General features: G+C 37.1%; 1 protein-coding gene across 1 annotated transcript in view; it reads right to left on the bottom strand.

Moving 5' to 3' along the window:
* Positions 1-23,628: 23,628 nt before the first annotated feature.
* The window catches only part of TSGA10 (testis specific 10), a 104,759-nt gene continuing 102,692 nt past the window's right edge, over positions 23,629-25,695 (bottom strand). The window contains exons 16-17 of the mRNA XM_066377596.1: positions 24,476-24,580; positions 23,629-23,782 (exon numbers count right to left, since the gene is read on the bottom strand). Of these exons, the coding sequence (XP_066233693.1) occupies positions 23,629-23,782; positions 24,476-24,580 (259 nt within the window). The remainder of the gene's footprint in view (positions 23,783-24,475; positions 24,581-25,695) is intronic.

Below are 25,695 nucleotides of genomic sequence, written 5' to 3'. Positions count from 1 at the left end.
AAACAAATGACAAGTCAAAGGAAGTGTTTGATTATGCAAATGAGATGCAAAACCAACTTTTATTTCATTGGTGAAAATGCACTTTACAAAAGGCTGAAAGTACTGGAGTATCTCTGCATGTTTCCTGATCTTGAAAGTGCATTTTGAAATATCCTATAATTTTTGCGAGCAGTATAATAAAGATTATAATAGTAATGAATGAAACAGAGAGTATAACAACAGAGAAAATCAACAAAAGCAGAAGTTGGTTTCTATAAATTATGAGCATAATTGTCATAACTTTAGCTAGACTTACAAATATAAAAAGAGAGATAAGAGTCAAATTTCTAAAATAAAGAATATAAGAATGGGCATTTACCAAAAAATAAAACAAAATAAAAGGATTGCCTAACCTGTGGTAGCACAGTGGGTAAAACCTCAACCTGGAACTCTGAGGTCACCGGTTTGAAACCCTGGGTTTGCCTGGTCAAGGCACATATGGGAGTTGATGCTTCCTGCTCCTCCTACCTTCTCTCTCTGTCTCTTCTTGCTAAAATAAATAAAAAGTTTAAAAAAAAAAGGATATTAATGGCCCATTCCATATGATGGTATAATATGAAAAGAAAATTATTCTGTAGACAAGTTAAATTATAAAAAATAAAAATGAAAAAATAAAAGGATTACAGGGGATTCTTATGAACAATTTTATGTCAACAAATTAGGTAATTTAGATATAATGAAAAAATTTCTAGATAAAAACAAACTTCCAAAACTAACTCAAGAAGAAATAGAAAATGTAATGATACTTATAACAAGTGAAGAAATTGGATGAGTTTAAAAATTGAATTTAAAAGCTTCCCACAAAGAAAACCCAGGCTAAGATGACCTCATTGATTAATTCTTTCATTTAAAGAATTAACATCAATCTTTAACAAACTCATTCAGAAAATAAAGAAGTAAAAAGCACTGACCAACTAATTTTGTGAGATTGACATTACCTTGATACCAAACCAGAAAAATTTATCACAGTAAAATAAAATAATAGACTAATTTTTTATGTAAATGCAAAAATCTTCAACAAAAAATTAGCAAACCAAATTGAGCAGCATATGAAAAAGACTATATAAAAATGATGATACACCATGAGCAAGTGGCCATGCATTTATTCAGGAAATAGAAGGTTGATCTAACATCTAAAAATAAATTCTTGTAATATACCATCTTAATAAAATAAAGGATGAAAAACACATAAGTATCTTTGTTTCTAGATTCTGATAGTTTTTAATTTTTTATAATTTTTTTAATTTTTCAAATACTATTGATATATATTATATTAGAAGTAGAAAAACATTGGACAAAATCCAACACCCTTTTGTTTTTTAATTCATTAAAAAATAAAAGTCAGCAAAAAAGGAATAAAAAGGAACTTCCTAAATTTGACAAAGTGCATTTATGACAAATCCACTGCTAACCTTATACTTAATAGTGAAATACTGCATGCTTTTCCCTTTAGTTCAGGAACAAGACAAGGATATCAGCTCTCACCACTTCTAGTCAACATTTTCTTTTAAGTGACAGGAAGGGAGATAGACTCCTTCATGTACCCTGACCTGGATCCACCCCGCAACTTCCTTCTGGGGCCAATGCTCTAATCAACCTAGCTATCCCCAATGCCCAGGGCCAACGCTCAAACCAGTCAAGCCACTGGCTGCAAGAGGGGAAGAGAGAGAGAAGGGGGAGATGTTCGCTTCTCCTGTGTGCCCTGCCTGGGAATCAAACTGGGAAGTCTGCATGCTAGGCTGACGCTCTATTTACTAAGCCACCCGGTCAAAGTTCTATTTAACATTTTGCTGGAAATTCTAACCATGGAAATAGGAAAGAAAAAGAAATATGTTATCCAAAGACAGAAGTAAAACTATATTTGCAGATGACATGATTTAGTGTCCATAAAATCCTAAGTCCACCGAAAATCTAGTAGGACAAAATTTCAGTGATATTGCAGAATTTAAGATTATTATTAAAATATCAATTGCATTTCCTTATAATAGCAATAAATTATCTGAAAATAAAGTTAAGAACTAATTGTACAATAGCATCAAAAAGAATAATTGTAATAAATTTATCAAGAGGTACACTAAAGATTATAAAATATTGTCAAAAGAAATAAAAGAAGACCTAAATAAATAGAAAGGTATTCCGTAACACATACTAATGGGTCAGAAGACAATATAGTCAAGATGGCCATAGTCCCCAAACTGATCTATAGATTCAATGCACTTTCTATCAAAACAGCTGCCCTTTTTGTGTGTGAATGTTGACAAACTGATCCTAAAATTCATATAGTAATGCAGAGTAGCTAAAACAATCCTGAAAAAGAACGATGTTAGAAAATTCAAATTTCTTGGTTTCAAAATTTACTACAAAGTTATAGTAATCAAGAGGTTAACAGAACAGAATTGAGAGTGAAAAGTAAACCCTCACATTTACAGTCAATTAATGTTCAACAAGGATGCCAAGGCAATTTGATGTGCGGGAAATGGTCTTTACAACAAATGGTGCTCAGATAACAGGACATCACAGGCAAAGGAATAAATCCAAATTCCCTCACACTATACATAAAAATAATTCATACTAGATCATAGACCTAAACTTAAGAACAAAAGCTATAAAATACTTAGAAGAAAACACAGAAATCAGCTCTGGCTGGTTTGCTCTGAGGACAGAGCATTGGCTCTGTGTGTGGCTGTCCCAGGTTCAATCCCTGGTCAGGGCACACGTGAGAAGCAACCATCTATTTCTCTCCCCCTCCTTTTTCCCTTTCTCTCTTTCTTCCCCTCTGGCAGCCAGAGGCTCGATTGGTTTGGCATCGGCCTCAAGTGCTGAGGATAGCTTGCTTAATTGGAGCATCTGCCTCAGATAGGGTCTTGCCAGGTGGATCCCAGACGGCGTGCATGAGGGAATCTATCTGCCCTCCTCTCACAGGAAGGAAGGAAGGAAGGAAGGAAGGAAGGAAGGAAGGAAGGAAGGAAGGAAGGAAGGAAGGAAGGAAGGGAGGGAGGGAGGGAGGGAGGGAGGGAGGGAGGGAGGGAAAGAAAAAGAAAGAAAGAAAGAAAGAAAGAGAGAGAGAGAGAGAGAGAGAGAGAAAGGAAGGAAGGAAGGAAGGAAGGAAGGAAGGAAGGAAGGAAGGAAGGAAGGAAGGAAGAAAGAAAGAAAGAAAGAAAGAAAGAAAGAAAGAAAGAAAGAAAGAAAGAAAGAAAGAGAAAACACAGGAATCAATATTTATGATCCTGAGTTAGGCAATGATTTCTTAGATACAACACCAAAAGTACAAGTAACAAAAGGAAACAGTACAGAAACTGGGTTTTATCAATGAAAAACTATGTAGTGTAAGTGATACCATCAAGAAAGTGAAGAGACAACATACAGAAGGGGATAAAATTTTGCAAAGCATATATCTTATATGGGTCTAGTATCCAGAATGTAGACAGAAAACTTACAACTCAACAATTAAAAAGTAATCCAATTAATAAAAAATGGGTAGTGATCTGAATCGACTTTTCTTCAAAGAGGAAATACAAATGGCAAATAAGCACATGAAAAGATATTCAATATCAATAGCCATTAGAAAAAATGCAAATCAAACCAATACCACTTCACACTCACCAGATAGGTATAACAAAAAGATAATGTGTTGGCAAATATCTGGATAAATGGGAACCCCCATACATTGCTGATATAAAATAGTACAGCTGCTGGAAAACTGATTATAGGTTCTTAAAATTTTTACAATATCCCCAGGAAGCTCATTCCTAGGTAAATACCAATGAGGATAGAAAACATGTCCACACAAAGACTAGTACATGAACTTTCGGCATATTATTCATAATAGTCAAAAGGTAGAAACAAACCAAATACTTATTAACTCATGGATAGGTAAACAAGACACAATTATGTCCACACAATGACATCGTGGCAATAAAAGTGAAGTACCGATATTTGATACAGTTTAGAAAGCCCTCAAAACATTACGCTACTTGAAAGAAGCCACTCACAAAAGACCACATGCTGTATGGCTTCTTTAATGGGAAATGTTCAGAATAGGCAAATCACAGAAACAGAAAGTAGATTAGCGGTTGCCAAGGCAGGGAGGGTGTTAAGCAAGTGGAGAATAGGAGTGAATGATTGTTACTGGGTATGGTGTTTCTTTGTGGGTGATAAAACATTCTAAAATTAGGTTGTGGTGATGGTTGCATAACTCTATGAGTATACTAAAATCCGTTGAATTACATACTTTATATAGGATAATTAGATGGTATGTGAATTACATCTTAATAAAGCCATTAAAAGGAAAGGAGGGAGGGAGGGAGGGAGGGAGAAACTATAATTTTGACTCAAAGGAAATATTTTTCCCTTTTTTTAATTTTTATTTTTAATTTCTTGTGTTTACATGGTTTCAAGTGTCCCCAATGTTTTGAGGGACAGGAACACAGTGTGTATATTCTCAGCACCAGAGGACGACAACACAGAGACCCTGATGTGTACAAATAAGAACATGTATTGAGTCAGTGATGATAATTAAATAGGGTGCTGTGAAGGCATAAGAGGTGTGATTGTGTCCTGCTTTATAGCTCTAGAACATTAAAATGCTGTGGGTTGTTTTGGAAAATTAGTTTGGCATATGGATAAATCTGGTTATCTTTTTCAAAATTTAGAGACCCAATACTGCACTTCTGAATCATCCTAGCATTTACTAAGCACCTACTTACATTTTCAGCATGGAAAGAGATGGAAAAACTTAAAAACTGGATCTCTGTATTATATCTGGTGAAACAAAGCAAAAACACATCAAATGGGGATCTAGCTAAATATACTCTCACCATTAAAATATCTTCTTTGGAGAATGTCTTTCCAAGCCCTTTGCCCATTTAAATTGAGTTGTTTTTTATGGTTGGGTTGTAAAAATTCCTTATGTATTCTGGATACTACACCATTACCAGATATGTGATTTGCAAATATTTTCTTCTGTTATTTAGATTGTCCTTCATTTTCTTTTTTTGTGAGTGCTAAAGGTTTTATTTGATATACATTCAATAATTGGGGGAAAAGGTTTAAGAATAATCAATAGGAGGTGCTGTCTCCTTAACATTGTACCATATCAGAAGGTACATTGGTTACATCAGTTCTAATGGTGCTGAGATTAATCAGTGGGTTAAGGGACTGACCAGCTTTATTCCCTTCATTGTAAAGTTTTCCATCAACATTTCACCTAATAGTTCTAGTATGTATTTTTCCCTTTTTATTGAATTGATTAGGGTGTCACTGTTTAACAAAATTATACTAGTTACAAGTACACAATTCTACAACACATCATCTGCATACTATATTGTGTGTTTACCATCCCAGTCAAGTCTCCACCCACTACCATTTACACCCCCTCTACCCTTCTCCACCTCCCCCATCTCCTATCCACCCCAGCATTCACGACATTGTTGTCATGTCCATGAGTAGTTTTTTCTTTTCTTTCTTTCTTTTTTTTTTTACAGAGACAGAGAGAGAGTCAGAGAGAGGGATAGACAGGGACAGACAGGCAGGAATGGAGAGATGAGAAGCATCAATCATTAGTTTTTCATTGAGCATTGCAACACCTTAGTTAGTTGTTCATTGATTGCCTTCTCATATGTGCCTTGACCGTGGGCCTTCAGCAGACCGAGTAACCCCTTGCTCGAGCCAGCGACCTTGGATCCAAGCTGGTGAGCTTTTGCTCAAACCAGATGAGCCCACGCTCAAGCTGGCGACCTCGGGGTCTCAAACCTGGGTCCTCTGCATCCCAGTCCGATGGTCTATCCACTGCACCACCGCCTGGTCAGGCAGTTTGTTTTTTTCTTTTTTTTTTTTTTTTTTTTTTTTTTTTGATCAATCTCTCCACTGCCTCCATTCCCAACAGCTGTCAATCTGCTCTCTATGAGTCTGTCTCTGTTTTGCTTGTTAGTTCATTTTGCTCATTAGATTCCATATATGAATGAAATCATATGGTACTTGTCTTTCTCTGGCTGGCTCCTTGATAGTGTCCTTTGATACACAAGTTTTTAATTCTGATGAAGGCCAATTTATCTATTTTTGTTGTTTGTCATTTAAATCATGTTTAAGAAACAATTGTGAAATCCAAGGTCATGAAGATTTGCCTCTATGTTTTCTTTGAAAAGTTTTATAGTTTAGCACTTACCGGTAAATTCAGATTATACACTCTGTCTTGAGTTGATTTTTGTATGTGGTGTGTGGTAAGGGTCCAACTTTATTCTTTTGCATGTGATTCTCCAGTTGTCCCAGAACCACTTGGTAAAGAGACTGTTCTTCTTCCCATTGAATGGTCTGGGCACCCTTGTTGAAATCAATTGGCAATAGAAATATGGGTTTATTGACTCTCAATTCTATTCCATTGATCCCTGTCTATCCTTATGCCAACAATGCACTATTTTGGTTACTGAAGCTTAGTAGTAAGTTTTTGAAATTGGGAAATGTGGATCCTCCCACTTTGTTCTTCTATTTCAAGATTGTTTGAGATAGTCTGTGTCCCTAGCAATTCCATATGAGTGTTAGGATTGGCTTTCCTATTTCTGGAGGAAAAAAAAAGACTCCATTGGGATTTCACTAAGGATTGTGTATAATCTGAAGATGGTTCGGGGGAATATTGCCACCTTAACAATATTAGCCTTCCAATCCATGAACACAGGATGTCTTTCTACTTATTTAGGTCTTCCTTAATTTCTTCAATATGTAAGAAGTGATATTTAGGTTGATTACATTGTATAATGAGAAGGGTAAGGAATGTGAGGGCATCAGGGTTAAGGGTAGTGGCTGGTGAGAATGTGATGGGAAACAAGGGCAGAGAATGCAAGGAGGAGATATTGTTTAATTTGGTTTGGATGTATTGAGACTTAGTGCCTATGAGATATTTAACTCAGAGGATTAACAATTCTCTTTCAAAACATCCTTACTTTAGCAAGACTAGATGTTTTATATTAAACATGACATTTCAAAATTGAGAGCTCTTTTTCAGATTTCTTTGTCATTAAAGAAAGAATATGTTTTGGGGTTTTTTTTTAATTTTTTAAAATTTATTTATTCATTTTAGGGAGGAGAGAGAGAGAGAGAGAGAGAAAGGGGGGAGGAGCAGGAAGCATCAACTTCCATATGTGCCTTGACCAGACAAGTGCAGGTTTTGAACCATCGACCTCAGCATTCCAGGTCGACGCTTTATCCACTGCGCCACCACAGGTCAGGCAAAGAAAGAATATGTTTGGTGTAGTTTTTGTATTGTACATTTTATTGCATTAGATTATGTCTACCACATCAATAGACTAATATATATTTACATTAAGTAATTAGAGTCTGACTTTTTTTCTTTTTTTTATGTGAGAGGAGGGGAGATAGGCAGACTCCCACATGAGCCCCAATCAGGATCCACCTGGCAATCCCATCTGGGGCCAATGCTCAAGTACTGAGCAATTTTTAGTGCCTAAGGCTGATACTCTCGGACCAACTGAACCATCCTCATGCACCCAGGGCCATGCTCAAACCAATCAAGCCACAGGCTTTGAGAATGGAAGAGAAAGAGAAGGGGGAGGGGGGCAGAGAAGCAGATGATCGCTTCTCCTGTGTGCCCTGACCAGGAATCGAACCAGGGATGTCCATATGCCAGGCCAACACTGAGCCACCAGCCAGGGCCTAGAGTCTGATTTAAAACAATGAATGTTATTAAATATTATCATAAGAAAAAATCTTTTCTTTGAGTTTTAAGATAGACTATAGCTGAAGTTTCCCTATCTTTGGATAATGTTGGCCCCTTTATAATTACCAAATAATTTTCCTTTTAAATATTTTGTAATTAATGGCACTAGTCAATTACAGTATACTTTTAATCAAGTATGGAAATATTTCATTCCTATTTCTCTCATGCTCCTCTTTCAACATACTGCCTTCCACATACAACATATATTAAGTGCATATGACAAGTGACGCTCAGCTCCTTAGCTCATCTAGGTGGTCGATAGATTAAAATTAATGTTGTGATGACCTACTGCTTAGGTCATTGCATCACCTAGCAAAGTAAATTTTGCATATTTATGAATGTATTATTTAATATTAGCATGAATAACTTTTTTGTATATTATTCTCCAAAATGTTTATAAAAGGACACCATATTTTTTTTAATTTTATTTATTCATTTTTTATTATTAGAGAGAGAGGAGAGAGAGAGAGAGAGGAAAGAGATAAAGAGAACAGAGGAGGAGCAGGAAGCATTAACTCCCATATGTGCCTTGACCAGGTAAGCCCAGGGTTTCGAACCGGCAACCTCAGGGTTCCAGGTCGACGCTTTACCCACTGCGCCACCACAGGTCAGGCAAAAGGACACCATATTTTAAAGTATTCAAATTTTAAACCAATCTGTAATGAGTGTCTTGAAATAGATGAATAAACCTCAAGGTTTTAAAAAACAAACTAGAATGTATATGTAGCATGAACTTACGATAAAATATCAGCGTGCTAATGACTACACAAGACCTCAATCAGGGCACTAGCCTACATTACTGTCATCATCTGACAGTGACTGCATAAAACGAGAGATTGTCTACATCACAGAAATATTATTAATGACACAACTTGTTTTTTTTAATTAAAATGGTAAGACTATGAATAGATAATATCAATAAAATACAGAAGTGTTCAGGGTATTAATTCAAAGCCAATAGACAGAAAAGGTAAGAGATTTAGGAGATTTTAGGGGAATAAAGGAAATGTCACTGGACTTGTTACTCTACATAACAAACAGCTGCCACAGGCAAAAAATAAATAAAATGGCAATTAGTTTGATTGCAGTATTTTAATATTTTAAAGAAAACGTACTTAAAAATACAGATTTTTTAAAATCTTACATTCTTGACAGATATAGCATCACCTACTTTCTAAAAATAGTAGGGGTAAACACAGTTTAGAAAATGTATGCTAATTAGTGTTACAATACTATGAATTTAAAAATCTTGACACACTCCTGTTATCCACTGCTTTTAAGTCAGATTGTGGCTGGATTTTATGTTAGGTTGGCTCCACAATGGAATATGACGTCCCAGGCCAGTGTCAGTAAACTGTGCCTATTTTGGCACTTTTCCAGCCAAGAAAGCATAAATCACAAAGAAAAAATTTAACCAACCAATTATTTGATATACCAAGAAAGGAAAGGAAATCAGTTTTGTAAAAAACACTTTTCCCTCTTTTTATAAGCTTTTTTATTTACTCCGGATAGTTAACATAACAGTGTTCAATAGTGAAGTAAGCAGATTTTACACTCACTATTACTGTATGGGTAGAAAGAGCCATATGCATTTTTGTTTCTATAAGTCATCTCTGATCACTGCAATATGGCACATGAGAACAGAGATTCAGAGGTGCAAAGTTCATAAATATATTTAACATTGTCAAGCGTTCAAAAGATAAATGCAATCATATAGCAAAAAAAAAAAATCAGTTCGTAATTTTGACCTTTCCCAAGGATATGAAGAATCTTTTCGCAAGTCAGAAATCTCTATAGCAAAGATTCCTAGGAGAGAGAAAAAAAAATTGTGCAGATTAACATTTTTAATTCAATGATTTCACCATGTATAATAATATACTGTAACATTACTTTGGCAATACTTAGTATTTTTTCCCAGCTTCTCTGAAGAAAAACAGATACGATATTTTTTTTGCTCAGTGTTTACAAGCTGGGATATATCCATATCAGGGAATAATATTCAGCAATAAAAAAGGAATTGATGCCTGACCAGGTGGTGGCACAGTAGATAGAGCATCAGACTGGGATGCAGAGGACCCAGGTTCGAAACTGCGAGGTCACTGGCTTGAGCATGGGATCATAGGCGTGATCCCATGGTCGTTAGCTTAAGCCCAAAGGTCTCTGGCTTGAAGCCCGAGGTCACTGGCTTGAGCCCAAGATCGCTGGCTTGAGCAAGGGGTCACTAGCTCTGCTGTAGCCCCCTGATCAAGGCACAGATGAAAAAGCAATCAGTGAACAATTAAGGTGCCACAATGAAGAACTGATGCTTCTCATCTCTCTCCCTTCCTGTCTGTCCCTATCTGTTCCTCTCTCTGACTCTGTCTCTGTAAAAAGAAAAAAAAAGGAATTTATTATTATTATATACAAACTGAATGGATTTCATGAACATTGTGCAAAATAAAAAATAGTTAATCTCAAAAAGTTACATAGTGTTTGTGATTCCATTTATATAACATTTTCAAAATGATATTGTAGAGATGGGGAAATTAGTGTTTGCCGGGGGTGGGGCTGTGACTATGATAGCATACCATGAGGGAATGAGTTGCTGATGGAACAATTCAGTGTCTTTATTGTAGTGGTGAATTATGTATTGTGTGTAAAAAACAAAACAAAATTAAAAAATTACACATACACAAATGAGTGCATGCAAAATCTAGTGAAAAGTGAATAAGGTCTATAGATTCATTACATCGTTCCAATTTAAATTTTCTGGTTTGTAAGATACTGCCATTGGTAAGCTGGGGAAAACCTATGTGGAACTTTCTATAACTATTTTTATAACTACTTGTAAGACTGTTATCCTTTCTAAATAAACAGTAAAATTTAAAAGAAAACCTGGTACACCCAGAAAATGGAACACTATTCAGTGGTTAAAAGGAACATGCATATATAATGGAATACTACTCAGCCATAAGAAATGATGGTATATTGCCATTTACATCAACATGGATGGACCTTGAGAACATCATAGTACTAAGTGAAATAAGTAAATCAGAAAAACTAAGAGCTATATAATATCACACACAGGTGGGATATGAAACAGACTCATGGACACAGACAAAAGCGAAGTGGTTACCAGAGGGAGGAAAATAAAGACAGACAAATATACAGTGATGGAAAATGATTTTACTTTGAGTGAACAGCACATAACATAATCAACAAGTCAAATGCTATAGAAATGCTTACCTGAAACCTATGTAATCTTATTGATCAATGTCATCCCATTAAATTTAATTTCTAAATAAATAAAATTTTAAAGGGGCATACAACATCTGATGCATACAACAACCTGGAAAATCTCAAAAATACTATGCTGAGTGAAAGTCAACTACATATAATATAATTCCATTGGTATGGCAAACTGTAAGGACAGGAAACAGATCAGTGGTTGGAGGAAAGCAAATTAAATAGATTTATTGTTGTTTAGATAATAAGTGGCCATCAAAAGATACCATTTAAAACTAACAGCAAAAATTAAATAAGAAAAATCAAAATGGCAGTCAGTGGACTAGGTAGAAGCTACACTCATCTCCTCTCAGGACCAAATTGGAATTATAACTAAAATATAGATCAATCATCTTGAATAACCAACTGAAGACTAACGAACAGAAGTCTTATCACCAGTGATTTACAGAAGAAGCCACATTGAGGCAGGTAGAGACACAAAAAGGGCCGATTCCATTCCCAAAGGCAGTGGCTGGGGTTCTGAAGAGGATATCTCAGCTGCAAAGGTTTCCTCCGAGGAGCAGGAGGTTTCAACCTCAAGCTGGGATCTGCAGCCCAGAGCTCCAAAGCCAGGAAAAGGAGCCCATTTAACATTTGACTGTGAAAATTAGTGGGGGTTTTGTCCTCCAGGGAGATATGGGAGTTTGTTAGAGGTCCAGGTGCCTTCTAAAAGGACCAATGCACAAAATCTTGTTTGCAGCCAATCATCCTGTACTCTGGCAGAGGGAAAGCAGAACAGACTAGAGCCCTATAAGAAGAGACTAAGGTTTGTGGCTCTTGGGAGAAAGCTAAAGGGACAGTCACCAGGATCCCTTTGCTGAGTCCATTTCCCGTGTCACAGATGCCATCTTTCTTGGATGGAGCACTCCCTTCCATATGGCATCAGCCTAGCGGAATGCAATAGTCCAACCTTTATATTACCTGTTGTCCCATTCTGCAGAGCTCATTCCTGCTGAAAATAAAGCTGCCTTGGCCAGGGTGTAGAGGTTCAAGCAGATTCAGGGGGTGTCAGTGACTGAGTTGTATGGTTTTGAGGCAGGGTCATTCTCCTCACTTTCCTGTAAATCTTACCAGCACCTCTCCCTCATAGTGGATATGCTAGTCCCACTCTAGGGCTGTCACTGGACCAATCCTCCCTACGTTTGGAGGCCCTGCCCCACAAAGGAGTTCTGGGTGGAACCAGGGAAAGACTGAGTTGTGTTACACTAGATTGGAGGTCATTTTTTCCTCACACTCCCACCAGTACAGTGCCCTCCCTTCACATGCCTTCCACAAAGATCTGCAAGCACCCAGTGAGGGGAAGCTAGACTTGGTAAACCTTGGGAATTTTTCTCATATTCAATACTGGCATGAGTTTGAACCAGTACCAATCTACTGAACACCACTTGACCCTACCTGGTGACTCACTGAGAATATACCTTATGCAACTTGAGTAGCATCAGACACTCTTTCATTGACTGAGTCTAATGGACAGACATCAGGGAGAGGCAGGCAGGGGCAGATATTGGGTGCCTTGTCCCCTTTGCTGACCTGCTCATGGGTTTGTTGCTAGTGAAAGCTGGCCTTGGTGTACAGCTTGGTCCTTCCCATGAACACCAAGTTCTAGTAGAAGTAGTCACAAACTGAGGATCATGTTATAGCTTCAAAGGTTACCCAGGGCCAGTCACTGGCAGCATCTGACATTGACCTGCAAAAAGAGTCCCTCAAAAAAAAAAAGCCCCAGAACAGATATACCCAATGGCTAACATCAGACAACATCAGATAGGATGCAATTAGATTCATAAGCAGCATATCCAAAGGGAAATCTCTGTAGGCACCAGACTCTACTCATATGTTGTGGTTGGGGTACTCACAATTACCCAACCTGAGCTCAAACCCACACATGAACGAGCCATTAGCAGACTAGACTCAATTACAATAGGAGGGCAATATAATGCACATAAGGGACACTCCTAGAGCACCCAGTTCAGATGATCATCAAGGAGAGTACACCATTGGACCCTACAGAACACCTACTACATAGGCCATGCTACCAACTGGGAGTCAGAGCAGATCTATTTAATACATAGAAATAAACACAAAGAGGCAGTCAAAATGGGGAGACAATGAAATATGTCCCAAATTAAAGAACAGGGTAAGTTTTCAGAAAAAGTTAAATGAAATGTGGCAAGCAATTTACCTGATCAGAGTTCAAAGTAAATACAATGTTCAAGGAACTTAGTGAGGACTTCAACAAAGAGATAGCAAGCATAAAAAAATGACATAAAAACCATAAAAAAAGAACCAGTCAGAAATAAAGAATACAATATTTGAAATGAAAAATATTCTAGAAGAAATAAACAGTAGGTTGGATGAAGCAGAGAATCTAATCAGCAATTTGGAAGACAAAGTAGTAAAAAGAGCCAATCAGAGCAGCAAAAAAAATTTTTTTTAATTTATAAAATTTTATGAGAATAGTTTAAGAAACTTTTCGGACCACCTAAAGCATAAAACCATCTGCATCATAGGCATAGCAGAAGAAGAGAGAGAGCAAGGGATAAAAAAACTATTTAAAAAAAATAATGGCTGAAACTTTCCAAACCTGGTAAAGGAAAAAGACATACAAGTCCAAGAAGCACAGAAAATCCCAAATAAGATGAAATAGAAGAGGTCCACACCCAAGAAACATCATAATTAAAAGGGCAATGGTTAAAAACATATAGAGAATCTTGGCCCTGGGTGGTTGGCTCAGCGGTAGAGCGTCGGCCTGGCGTGCGGGGGACCCAGGTTCAATTCCCAGCCAGGGCACATAGGAGAAGCGCCCATTTGCTTCTCCACCTCCCCCCCTCCTTCCTCTCTGTCTCTCTCTTCCCCTCCCACAGCCAAGGCTCCATTGGAGCAAAGATGGCCTGGGCGCTGAGGATGGCTCCTTGGCCTCTGCCCCAGGCGCTAGAGTGGCTCTGGTCATGGCAGAGTGACGCCCCAGAGGGGCAGAGCGTCGCCCCTGGTGGGTGTGCCGGGTGGATCCCGGTCGGGTGCATGTGGGAGTCTGTCTGACTGTCTCTCCCCATTTCCAGCTTCAGAAAAATACAAAAAAAAACAAAACAAAAACATATATAGAATCTTAAAAGCAGCAAGAGAAGATAGTTAACTACAAGGGAGCTCCCATAAGACTGTCAGCTGATTTCTCAACAAAAATATTGTAGGCCAGAAAGTATTCATTTGAAACAGTCAGAGTGATAAAAAGCAAGGACCTACACCCAAGACTATTTTACTTAGCAAGGCTATCATTTAAAACTAAAAAGAAAAAATGAGCTTCCCAGATAAGAAGAAGCTAAAGGACTTCATTACCAAAACAACAACAACAACAGTATTACAAGAAACATTACAGGACAAAGGAGAAGGAGAAGGGGAGGGGAGGGGGAGAAGGAGGAGGAGGAGGAGGAGAAGGAGAAGGAGAAGAAGAAGAGGAACAAGGAGAAGAAGAAGGAGGAGGAGGAGGAGGAGAAGAAGATGAGGAACAAGAAGAAGAAGAAGAGGAGTAACAGTTATAAAAGTTAAAATGGCAATACATACCAATAATCACTTTAAATGTAAATGGCTTAAATGCTCCAATCAAAAGAGATAGGGAAGTTGAATGGATAAGAAAACAAGATCCATATATATGCTGCCTACAAGATACCACCTCAGAAGTAAAGATACATCAAATAAAAGTATACAGATGGGGAAAAAACATTCCATGCAAATAGAAAGGGGGGAAAATGCTGGGGTAGCAATAGTTATATATGATAAAATAGATTTTAACAAAAGCTATAGTAAGAGATGAAAAAGGACACTAGATAGTGATAAAGGGAACAATTCAACAACAGGTTATAACACTTATAAACATGTATGCACCCAAAACAGGGGCATCTAATTCTTTAAAGCAAATCTTAATGAACATAAATGGAGAAATTGACAGTAATATGTACAGTCATAGGAGGGGATTTTAACACCCCTTTAACATTAAAGGATAGATCTTTCAGACAAAAAATCAAAAAGGAACCAGTGGTCTTAAATTATACATTAGATCAGCTGTATTTAATTGAACCTTCAGAGCATTTTACCTCAAAGCAGCAGAATATACCTTCTTTTCAAGTGTACATGAAACATTTTCTAGAATAGACCACATTAGGACACAAAACAAGTCTCAAAAACTGTAATAAGATTGAAATCATATCAAGCATCTTCTCTGACCATAATGGTATAAAAGTAGAAATCAATCACAAGAAAAAAAACCCCAACAAATACACAAAGACATGGAGGTTAAATAACATGTTATTAAACAATAAATGGGTTAACAATAAAATCAAGGAACAAATAAAAAGATACCTTGAAACAAATGAGAATACAACAACCCAAATTTTATAAGACACAGCAAAAGCAGTCTTAAGAGGAAAATTCATAGCATTACAGGCCTATATCAAGAAACAGGAATATCAAATAACCTAACTGTATACTTAAAGATTCTTCAAAAAGAAAAATATACCCTGGCTGGGTGGTTCAGTGAATAAAGCATCAACCCTCTAAAGGTCATCGGTTCAACCCCTTGTCAGGGCATATATGAGAAGTAATCAAGGAATACACAGCTAAATGAATCAATGAGTTGATGCTTCTCTATTTCTCCTTTACCTTCTCTCTCTCTCTTCCCTTCCTCTCTTTTTCTCAAATCAATAGAAAAATTAAAAAAGAAAAAGAACAAACAAAGCCTAAAATAAGAGAAAAAAATGAATAAGTATCAAAGCAGAAATAAACAAAATACAGTCTAAGAAAAAACCCCAAATATTAATTAAACCAAGAGCTGGTCTTTAAAAATATAAACAAGATTGACAAACATTTAACCAGACTCATCAAGAAAAAAACAAAGAGGACCCAAATAAATAAAATCAGAAATGAAAAAAGAAGTAACAGTTGACACCAAAGAAACACAAAGCATTGTAATATTACAAACAACTGTATGCCAACAAATTTGGACAAGCTAAAATGGATAAGTTGCTAGAAATATACCATCTTTCAAAACTTTAGGAAGAATAAGAAAATCTAAACAAATTAATTACAAATAATAAAATTGAAATAGTAATCAAAAGACTCACAACAAAGAAAAGTCCTGGCCCTGGCCGGTTGGCTCAGCAGTAGAGCGTCGGCCTGGCATGCGAGGGACCCGGGTTCGATTCCCGGCCAGGGCACATAGGAGAAGCGCCCATTTGCTTCTCCACCACCCCCCTCCTTCCTCTCTGTCTCTCTCTTCCCCTCCTGCAGCCAAGGCTCCATTGGAGCAAAGGATGTCGCTGGGCCTGCTGGGGATGGCTCCTTGGCCTCTGCCCCAGGCGCTAGAGTGGCTCTGGTCGCAGCAGAGCGATGCCCCGGAGGGGCAGAGCATCGCCCCCTGGTGGGCGTGCCGGGTGGATCCTGGTCAGGCGCATGCGGGAGTCTGTCTGACTGTCTCTCCCCGTTTCCAGCTTCAGAAAAAAAAAAAAAAAAAAGTCCTGGATGGCTTTACATTTTACCAAACATTCAAACAAGAAATAATGCTTATCCTTCTAAAAGTATTTCACAAAATCAAGAGAAGGGAAGACTCCCAAGCTCATTTTACAAGACCATCATTATCCTAATTCCAAACCCAAATAAAGAGACTACAAAGAAAGAAAATTATAGGCCATTAACCCTGATGGACATAGATGCTAAAGTCTTCGACAAAATATTAGCAAACTGGATCCAACAATACATCAAAAAATGATACACCATGATCAAGTGAGATTTATTCTGGGGATGCAAGGTTGTTACAATATTCACAAATCAATAAACATGGTATATCACATAAACTAAATGAAGGATAAAAATCACATGATCATATCAATAGATGTAGAAAAGGCACTTGATAAATAGATGTAGAAAAGGTACTTGATAAAACCCACCACTCACTTATGATAAAAACTCTCAGCAAAGTGGGAATAGAGGAAACATACCTCAACATAATAAAAGCCATATATGACAAACTCACAGCTAACATCCTACTTAATGGGCAAAAACTATAAGCATTTCCCATAAGATCAGGAACAAGACAGGTATGTTCACTTTCACCAGTTTTATTCAACACAGTACTGGAAGTTCTAGCCATAGCAATCAGACAAGAAGTAATAAAAAGCCATTCAAATTGAAAAAGAAGAAGTAAAACTGACATTATAGCAGATGGCATGATACTGTATATAAGAACCCTAAAGATTCCACTAAAAAACTACTAGAACTGATAAATAAATTCAGTAAAGTAGCAGGATACAAAATAAATATGTAGAAATCAGTTGCATTTAAAACACCAATAGTGAACTATCAAAAAAGGAAACTAAGAAAATAATTGCATTTATAATTGCACCTAGAAAACAAAAAAATATTTAACCAAGTATATAAAAAAAATCTGTCTTCCAAAAATTATAAGACACTGAAAAAAGTAATTCGAGAAGATGCAAATAAGTGGAAGCATATACTGTGTTCATGAATAGGAAGAATTAACATCATTAAGATGTCCTTTACTATAGATTCAATGTAATTCTTATCAAGATACCAATGGTATATATCATAGAACTAAAACAAATATTCAAAAAATTTATATGTAAAAAAAAAAAAAAAAAAAAAAATTTATATGTGTCGGGAGCCGATCAACAACTGCTGGCTGACAAGGTCACAGCAGGAGAAGACCCACAACTGCTAGCTGACAAGGTCACAGCAGAAGAAGACCCACAACTGCTGGCTGACAAGGTCACAGCAGAAGAAGATCAAAAACTGCTGATTGACAAAGTCACAGCAGAGAAGACCAATGGCTGCGGGGTGACAAAGTCACTGCAGTGAAGACCAATGGCTGCGGGGTGACAAAGTCACCGCAAAGGAAAGGCACGATACTTCCCCCTTTGACTTTTTGAATTAATCTGGCCTTATATCCCCCCTTTTCTGGGTGTGTGCTATTAATTATGGCACAGGGATAATAGTACCGTGCTTTCCCTGTAGATTCGTAGTGATTTCTTTGGAAATGAGACAGAGGGTGTGAGTTCCACAGAAAAGCCTGTAAGCCCCTTGAACTGGGCTCATAAGACATAAGAGGCTGGCTATGATATCCCTCGTAAAGGGTTAAGTCTGTAAGAGAATTCCTTCTTAATCATGTTAAAAAGAATAGATTGTGACTTGTGAATGGGTAGGAAGCAGTGGCTGTGCACAGAGCACCCTTGGCCTTCACTTAACATTTTTCCTCCCTGGCCTTTTCATGTGATAAGTAGAGAAACATTCCTTTCTTCTTGCTTATTTGATCTGCAAATAGTGGTATATTCTGAGAAGAATAGAGTCAGAACTTAACTAGTGTTTAAATATAATAAATAAGTAATATTTGACTAGACAATAGTATCTTAGGTAAGGTATAGTAGAATGACCCATTGTGTGGCCTAGGATGAGAGCGTAGTCAGCAAGAAAAGAATGTTTTACTAAGAGAATTGTCTTTTGACTAAAGGCAATTGCTAGGCTTTCTCAATGAGATGTTCTCATGAGATTTAAAAATGTAGGGAAATCCATGGAATGTCTTGTGTTGCTGCTGGGCTATCTTGCAAGTGCACTCTGCATATCTTTGGATGAAAGCTATTCTTGATGTTATGTTAATTTCTTTAGAGGCAAGCCTTTTAGAACTAATACTCTAAAAGCTTTTACTGATGTTGCTATCGCTATTCAAGTTATTTTGTATTTTGAATGATTTGCTACCTGATTTGTGACTCATAGATGTAAATTAACTGTTATCCGGAAACATGAAAACATAGTGAAACAAAAATAATAATTAACACCATGTGATTGTAACTTGGTGTGTGTGTATAAAAAGGGAGCTATACTAGCATTTGGTAGAGATGCCTGGCAGTAAATGCTAACCAGAGAATAAAGAGAAAGAAAAGAATTCGGCTCTCTCACTCCATTTTCGCCGACGCCGTCTCCTCCTGTGGGACCCCTGGATCCCCCCTGGGGCTGGACCCCGGCATATATGGAACCACAAAAGACCCTGAATAGCCACAGCAATCTTGAGAAAGAAAAATAAATTTGAAAGTATCATGCTACCTGATATCAAACTATACTACAAGGCCATCGCAATCAAAACAGCATGGTACTGGCATCAAAATATACACATAGGTCAATGGAACAGAATAGAGAGCCCAGAAATAAAACCATATCTTTATGGCCAATTGATATTTGACTACATAAAACTAAAAACTATTTGCACAGCAAAGAAAACCATCAACAAAATGAAAAGAGAACCCAGTGAATGGGAGAAAATCTTCATTAATGATAAGGGGTTAATATCCAAAATTTATAAAGAACTCAGACAACTCAACGCACACAAAAAAAATCCAATTAAAAAGCAAGCAAAAGGCCCTGGCTGGTTGGCTCACTGGTAGAGCATCAGCCCAGAGTGTGGATGTCCCAGGTTCAATTCCCAGTCAGGGCACACAGAAGAAGCAACCATCTGTTTCTCCACCCCTCTCACTCCTCTTTCTCTCTCTCTTCCCCTCCTGCAGCCATGGCTCAATTGGTTCCTCAGATGCTGAGGATGGCTCCATAGAGTCTCCGCCTCAGGCCCTAGAGTTAGCTTGGTTGTGAGCATGGCCCCAAATGGGCAGAGCATTGGCCCCAAATGGGGGTTGCTGGGTGGATCATGGAAGGGACGCATGCAGGAGTCTGTCTCTCTATCTCCCTTCCTCTCACTGGGAAAAGAAGAAAAAAGAAATAGTGAGCAAAGGAACTGAATAGACACTTCTCCAAAGAGGGCATATAGATCACCAATAGAAGTATGAACAGATCTCAACATCACTAATCATCATAGATGCAAATTAAAACCACAATGAGATATCACCTCACACCTGTATAAATGACTATCATCAATAAATCAACAAACAAGTGTTGGCAAGGGTGTGGAGAAATACAAATCCTCGTGCACTGCTGGTGGGAATGCAGACTAGTGCAACCACTGTGGAAAACATTTTGGAGTTTCCTCAAAAAATAAAAAATGAAACTGCTTTATGACCCAGCAATTCTGCTTCTGGGAATATATCCAAAGAAACCTGAAAAGTAACTGGAAAGAATATATGCACCCCTATGTTCACTGTCGATTTATTTACAAGGACAAGATTTGCAAGCAGCCCAAGTGCCCATCAGTAGATGAGTGTATAAAAAAACTGTGGTACATTTACACAATGGAATACTAATCAGCCATAAAAAAAATAAAACTAAATTTTTAAAAAAAGGAAATCTTACCCTTTGCAACAGCCTAAACAGACCTGGAGAGTATTATGCTAAGTGAAATAAGTCAGTCAGAAAAAGACAAGTACCGTATGATTTCACTTATATGTGTGGTACCTAATAAACTAACAAACAAAATAGAAAGACTGATAGATACAGAGAACAGACTGACAGCTATCAGAGAGGTGGGGGGTTAGAGGGTTGAGTGAAAGAGGTGAATGGATTAAACAAGAACAAAAATAAAATCCTCATAGACACAGACAACAGTGTGGTGATTGCCAGAGGGTAAGAGGTTGGGAGAAGGTAGAAGAGGGTAAAGGGGTGATACATGCTGATGGGAAAAGACTTGACTTTGAATGGTGAACATACAACACAATATACAAATGATGTATTATAGAATTATAGACTTGAAACCTATATAATTTATTAACCAATGTCACCTCTATAAATTCAATAAAAATTTTTTAAAAAGAAAACAAGAAAAAGTTAAATAAGAAAGAAAAGAGGATTAAAGGCATTATTGGAAGTATTAACAGAAAGGTAACCACTATAACAAAAGACATAACTTCTTGAATATCAAAAGAAATCTTCAAAAGCAAAGAAGAAGAAACAAATTGAGAAAGAAATATAGTAAATAGTATATAATAAGCACAATTATCATAAGTTGATATGACAGTTGAGACCAAATTTAACAGTCATCTCAATAATGTTTAGGAGCTTAAGTCACCTATTTATTTTTCTTTTTTTCTTCTTTTCCAAGTGAGAGGAGGGGAGATAGACTCCTGCATGCACCTGGACCAGGATCCACCTGGCAACCTCCGTCTTGGGCCTTGCTCACAATTGAGCTTTTTTTAGCGCCTGAGGTGGAGGTTCCAAGGAGCCATCCTCAGTGCCCTAGGCCAATGTGCTGGAAACAATCGAGCCATGGTTGTGGGAGGGGAAGGGGGGGGAGAGAAGAGGGAGGGATGGAGAAGCAGATGGTCGCTGCTTCTGTGTGCCCTGATGAAGGATCGAAGCCAGGACATCCACACACCAAGCTGATGCTCTACCACTGAGCCAACCAGTCAGGCCCAAGTCACCTATTTTTTAAAGGGAGAATTTCAAAATGGCCCAAAAGCAAAACTCAAACACCTACTATATTTAAAAGAGACACTTAAAATACACTCATTCTAAAAAGCTAAAAATAAAGAGGTGGACAAAGATTTACCAAGCAAATGAAAACAATAGGGAAACAGTAGTTGTAATTCTAATAACAGACAAAAGATGCCAAGCCCCTACCCCCTCCAAAAAAATTAAATGTGTCAAAAAAGAACACTTCATTAAAGGACCACATACCACAATGAAAATATGATAGTTCAGCACATCTATGCAACAAATAAAACCATCAACCACCTATATAAAACAAAATTTATAGGAGATACAAGAAACAAAAACATACTAATAATAGATTTTAAGTCACCATTCTTAGTAAAACAGGTCAAGTGAGAAAATATTAAGCAACAATATGAAGGATCTAAATAAAAATTTAAAAACAGCCCTGGCCAGTTGGCTCAGTGGTAGAGTATCAGCAAGGCATGTAGATGTCCTGGGTTCAATTTCTGGTCAGGGCACACAGGAGAAGTGCCCATCTGCTTCTCTACCCTTCCCCCTCCCGCTTCTCTCTTTCTCTTTCCTCCTCCCCTCCTGCAGCCAAGGCTCAATTAGAGCGAGTTGGCAACCAGGCGCTGAGGATGGCTCCATGGTCTCCGCCTCAGGTGCTACACCACGGCTCTGGTTGCAACAGAGCAAGGGCCCCAGATGGGCCGAGCATCACCCCCGGGTTTTGCTGGGTGGATACCCGGTCCGGGTGCATGCAGGAGTCTGTCTCTGCTTTCCTTCCTCTCACTAAATAAAGAAAAGAATAATAAATTTAAAAAGAAATAATTTAGATATATATATGTACATTATACCCTGAGAAAAAAGAATATCTTTTCCTAAGTGTACGTGAACTTTTCTCAAAAATTGATTATATAGTAAAGTATAAAGAACACCTCAGTATTTTCCATAATATAGAAATATTATAAACAACATTCTCTAATCATAATGCAATAACACTAGAAATTGAAAATGAAACCAAATACATGAAAAAAGCCCCCTCAATGGAGGGATGGAAAGCAGACAGGAGGGAGTGACACTTCAAGTATTACTTTTACAGAGTTTTGACTTTGAAAGTATATTAATCTACATACTCAAAAATTAAATCAAGAAAACAAACTAGAAAAGGGAAAAATAAAAAGTGAAAGCAAACTGAAATAAAATAACAAAGCAAACTGAAATAAAATGTTATTACAAATGCATACATATGATAACCACAGAAAGAGAAAAACAATCCATCCAAACAAGTTATGAACACAATGTATAACTATATGCCCACAAGACTTGGGCCTTAGGGCAGTATATGGGGATAAGAAGGAATAGTTGCAAACAGTTCCTGAACCTTTAAAAAAGAGTTGGTCTGCTTCTTTTAGTGCCATAGTTGAGAAATTTTGAAACATTTTTAATGCACTCTGGAACTAAGCAAATGAGTAACTATACCGAGTCAATGTGTTGATGCTGAGCCATGGATCCCGCGGTAGAAGAAAGGACACGCAAATAGAGAGTGGAAAAACGCAGGAAAAACTCCGTGAGAATGGTTTGGAACTGGAATTATTGATTATTTTGTAAAAATGTGCGTGTAGAGAGAGAAAGGAAGGAAGCGTGTACAAGGGTGTGAGTGTGAGAAAATAAGTTGTCTCATAAACACATGAAAAAAGCAAATGGAGTGAAATTTTAATAATAGTGAGTATGGATAACAGGTATACAGATGTTTTTTGTATTATTTTATTTTTATTTCTGTTACTTCTTGTAAGTTGGAAAATATTTCCAAATAGAAATGTTTTTATAAATTTTGTGACATGTGGAAATACATCTAAATATTGCCTCTGAAAAACTAGCTTATTATTTTCTTGGAGCATATGTAGTTTTCGGTGCTATATAAATTAACCAATATTTTACTAATTAAATTTAATAAATTTAATTATTTTATTAATTAAATATTAATAAAAATTTATGTGAAATTTTTTTAAATCAGATTTTAAAAGTATAATTTATGAATACAGAAAATAGAGATTTTTCACTTTAGCATATTTATATAAAATTATCAAAATATTTTATGTGAATATATCTAATCATGTTTAAATAACACTGTTAATGGCAAATTGTTACCGAGTTTCCATGTACCCTGAAATATACACTGCATAATTGCTGTATGGTTCCCACAGGACGGATCCTTAAACCACTTACTCTTCTAGTGATCGATCTAGGCCTCGGTCAGGAGATCGATGTTGTGCACGTTCTGGTGAATGACATTTTGTATTTGGCTTTATTGTAGAACTCAAATGATAAGCATTACTTGAATAATTCTGACGGCGAAGTTCTTGCACAGCTCTCTCCCTAAAGCAAAAAAGTTTAAAATAGAAGTTTTTGATAATGTCATTTTATATCCAGTGATATTATTAATTCCATGGTAAAATTGAAGTTCAATTCATACTTTTAAGGGAGGAAGGGCTGACTGAGTTAGTTTGAAAAGTAATAAACCATAGCTGTAGCCCCTTTATCAGCTCCCTGATATGAACTTGCAGCACCAGCAAGGAAAATGAGATATGTGAACAGTCAAGGACAGACAGTCCAAACCTCCCCTCATACCCCCTCTGCTCCCCGAGACTTGAAAGTCACGTAGGTCTACACATAAAGAGGTCAAAGAAATCAGGCACCTGTCACGTGAAAGCTAAAGCTGCAAAGGTATATAAGACTCAGAAAAGCTAACTTCGGGGAGCTCATGTTTTGTTGCCTTTTTTGGCGAAGCAATGTGTTGATGCTGAGCCATGGATCCCGCTGTAGAAGAAAGGACACGCAAATAGAGAGTGGAAAAATGCAGGAAGAACTCCGTGAGAATGATTTGGAACATCAACACATTGCTTCACCAGCTAAAATAAACCTTCCTTCTTCCAGCACTTGCCTGAGTGGCTTTGTCCTCCTTTAATTCCTGCAACACTTTAAAACTTAACCATCACGAAATAACCAATATTTGTTGTTATCTTAGAAGCAATGCTTCCCAGGCTAAATACTGCATAGAGACCAACTTACCTTTCAAAGCGCTCTGTCCCTAGCTGTCTTTTGGTGATGTCTAAATCAGCTTCTAGTTGTGTTACAATATTCCTGAACTGGGCCACATCTCTACTCTGGATGGCCCTGTGTAAAAAAATATGAGTGGCAATATATTAAACTAAAATACATCTAGAACTCTTAGGGTACAGTGAATCATGTTGGTGATGTTTTCTTAGCTGGATCCAAGTCAAATTGTGATTTTAATGGATGTATATGCCAATTTTTAGATGTAGTAGATGTACAAAGAAGCCTACTTGAAAATCTTGAGCTGTGCCAGTCACATTCAATCAGTTAAAACTTCTCTATGTCAGCTTTCCTGTGTTTACACAGAGTGATATTATCTATTATCTATTTATATTACCTATTTACTGCAAATAATTTTTATAAAAGTACCTTGAAGTATTATATACAAAGTAATAGTAAAATCAAACGATTAACCTGAAAACAGTTTCTGAAGGAAATTGGGTTTGGCTTTGCAAACTTTGTTTAGTCAGGGGCTCCTGTTAGTGGCTTATTCCTGAAATCATGATTCCTATCCTTCCCCAGGTCCCACGCTCAGACAGAAGGGCAGAATTGAGTCTGGATGAAAAGCTGTTATAGATGAGACAGATAAGAAGAGAGGCTAAAGGTCCTCATCAGTTTTTGTGAGAGGTGACCAAGTTTAATAATAGAACATTCACTATCCAGGCAGGCATTTCTACCCAACTTTCCAGCCAAGGTCATGTAATAAACTGCTAATAGTGCTTGGGATTCCAAAAAAAAAAGAGGAAGCCAAAATCAATGCTCTAAGGGAAGTCTTCTGTATTCTGTGAATACAGGAGTTCTTCCAGTTGCCTAGTATGTACAATTATAGGAACATAAGGAAACACTGTATGACAAGTGGAAAAATTAAGTAGCAATACCAGGTGGGTCTATAAATAGAAAAATTCTGGTTCAGAAGTATATTTTTCTAATCTGGTTATAATATTTCCTAAAGGCAATATTTTAGATAAAACATTCAATTATACCCAAAGCTCTGTTGGAAACAATTGACAGAAATGGTTAAACTTAAATTTAAATCGATTTAGATAAACATAATAAAAATAAGTACTAAATCTTAAGCAAATCACAATATTTCTGGTCCTCCGTTTAACTAATGACATATTAGGGATGCTTAAATTGTATAAATTCCAGCTTTAAAATTCTACTAAATTATAAAG

The sequence above is a fragment of the Saccopteryx leptura genome, chromosome 3 (genome assembly GCF_036850995.1).
Source record: "Saccopteryx leptura isolate mSacLep1 chromosome 3, mSacLep1_pri_phased_curated, whole genome shotgun sequence".
In the NCBI taxonomy this organism is placed as follows: Eukaryota; Metazoa; Chordata; class Mammalia; order Chiroptera; family Emballonuridae; genus Saccopteryx; species Saccopteryx leptura.
Note: the sequence above shows the minus strand (reverse complement) of the source record. Positions and strands in the feature narration are given on the sequence as shown.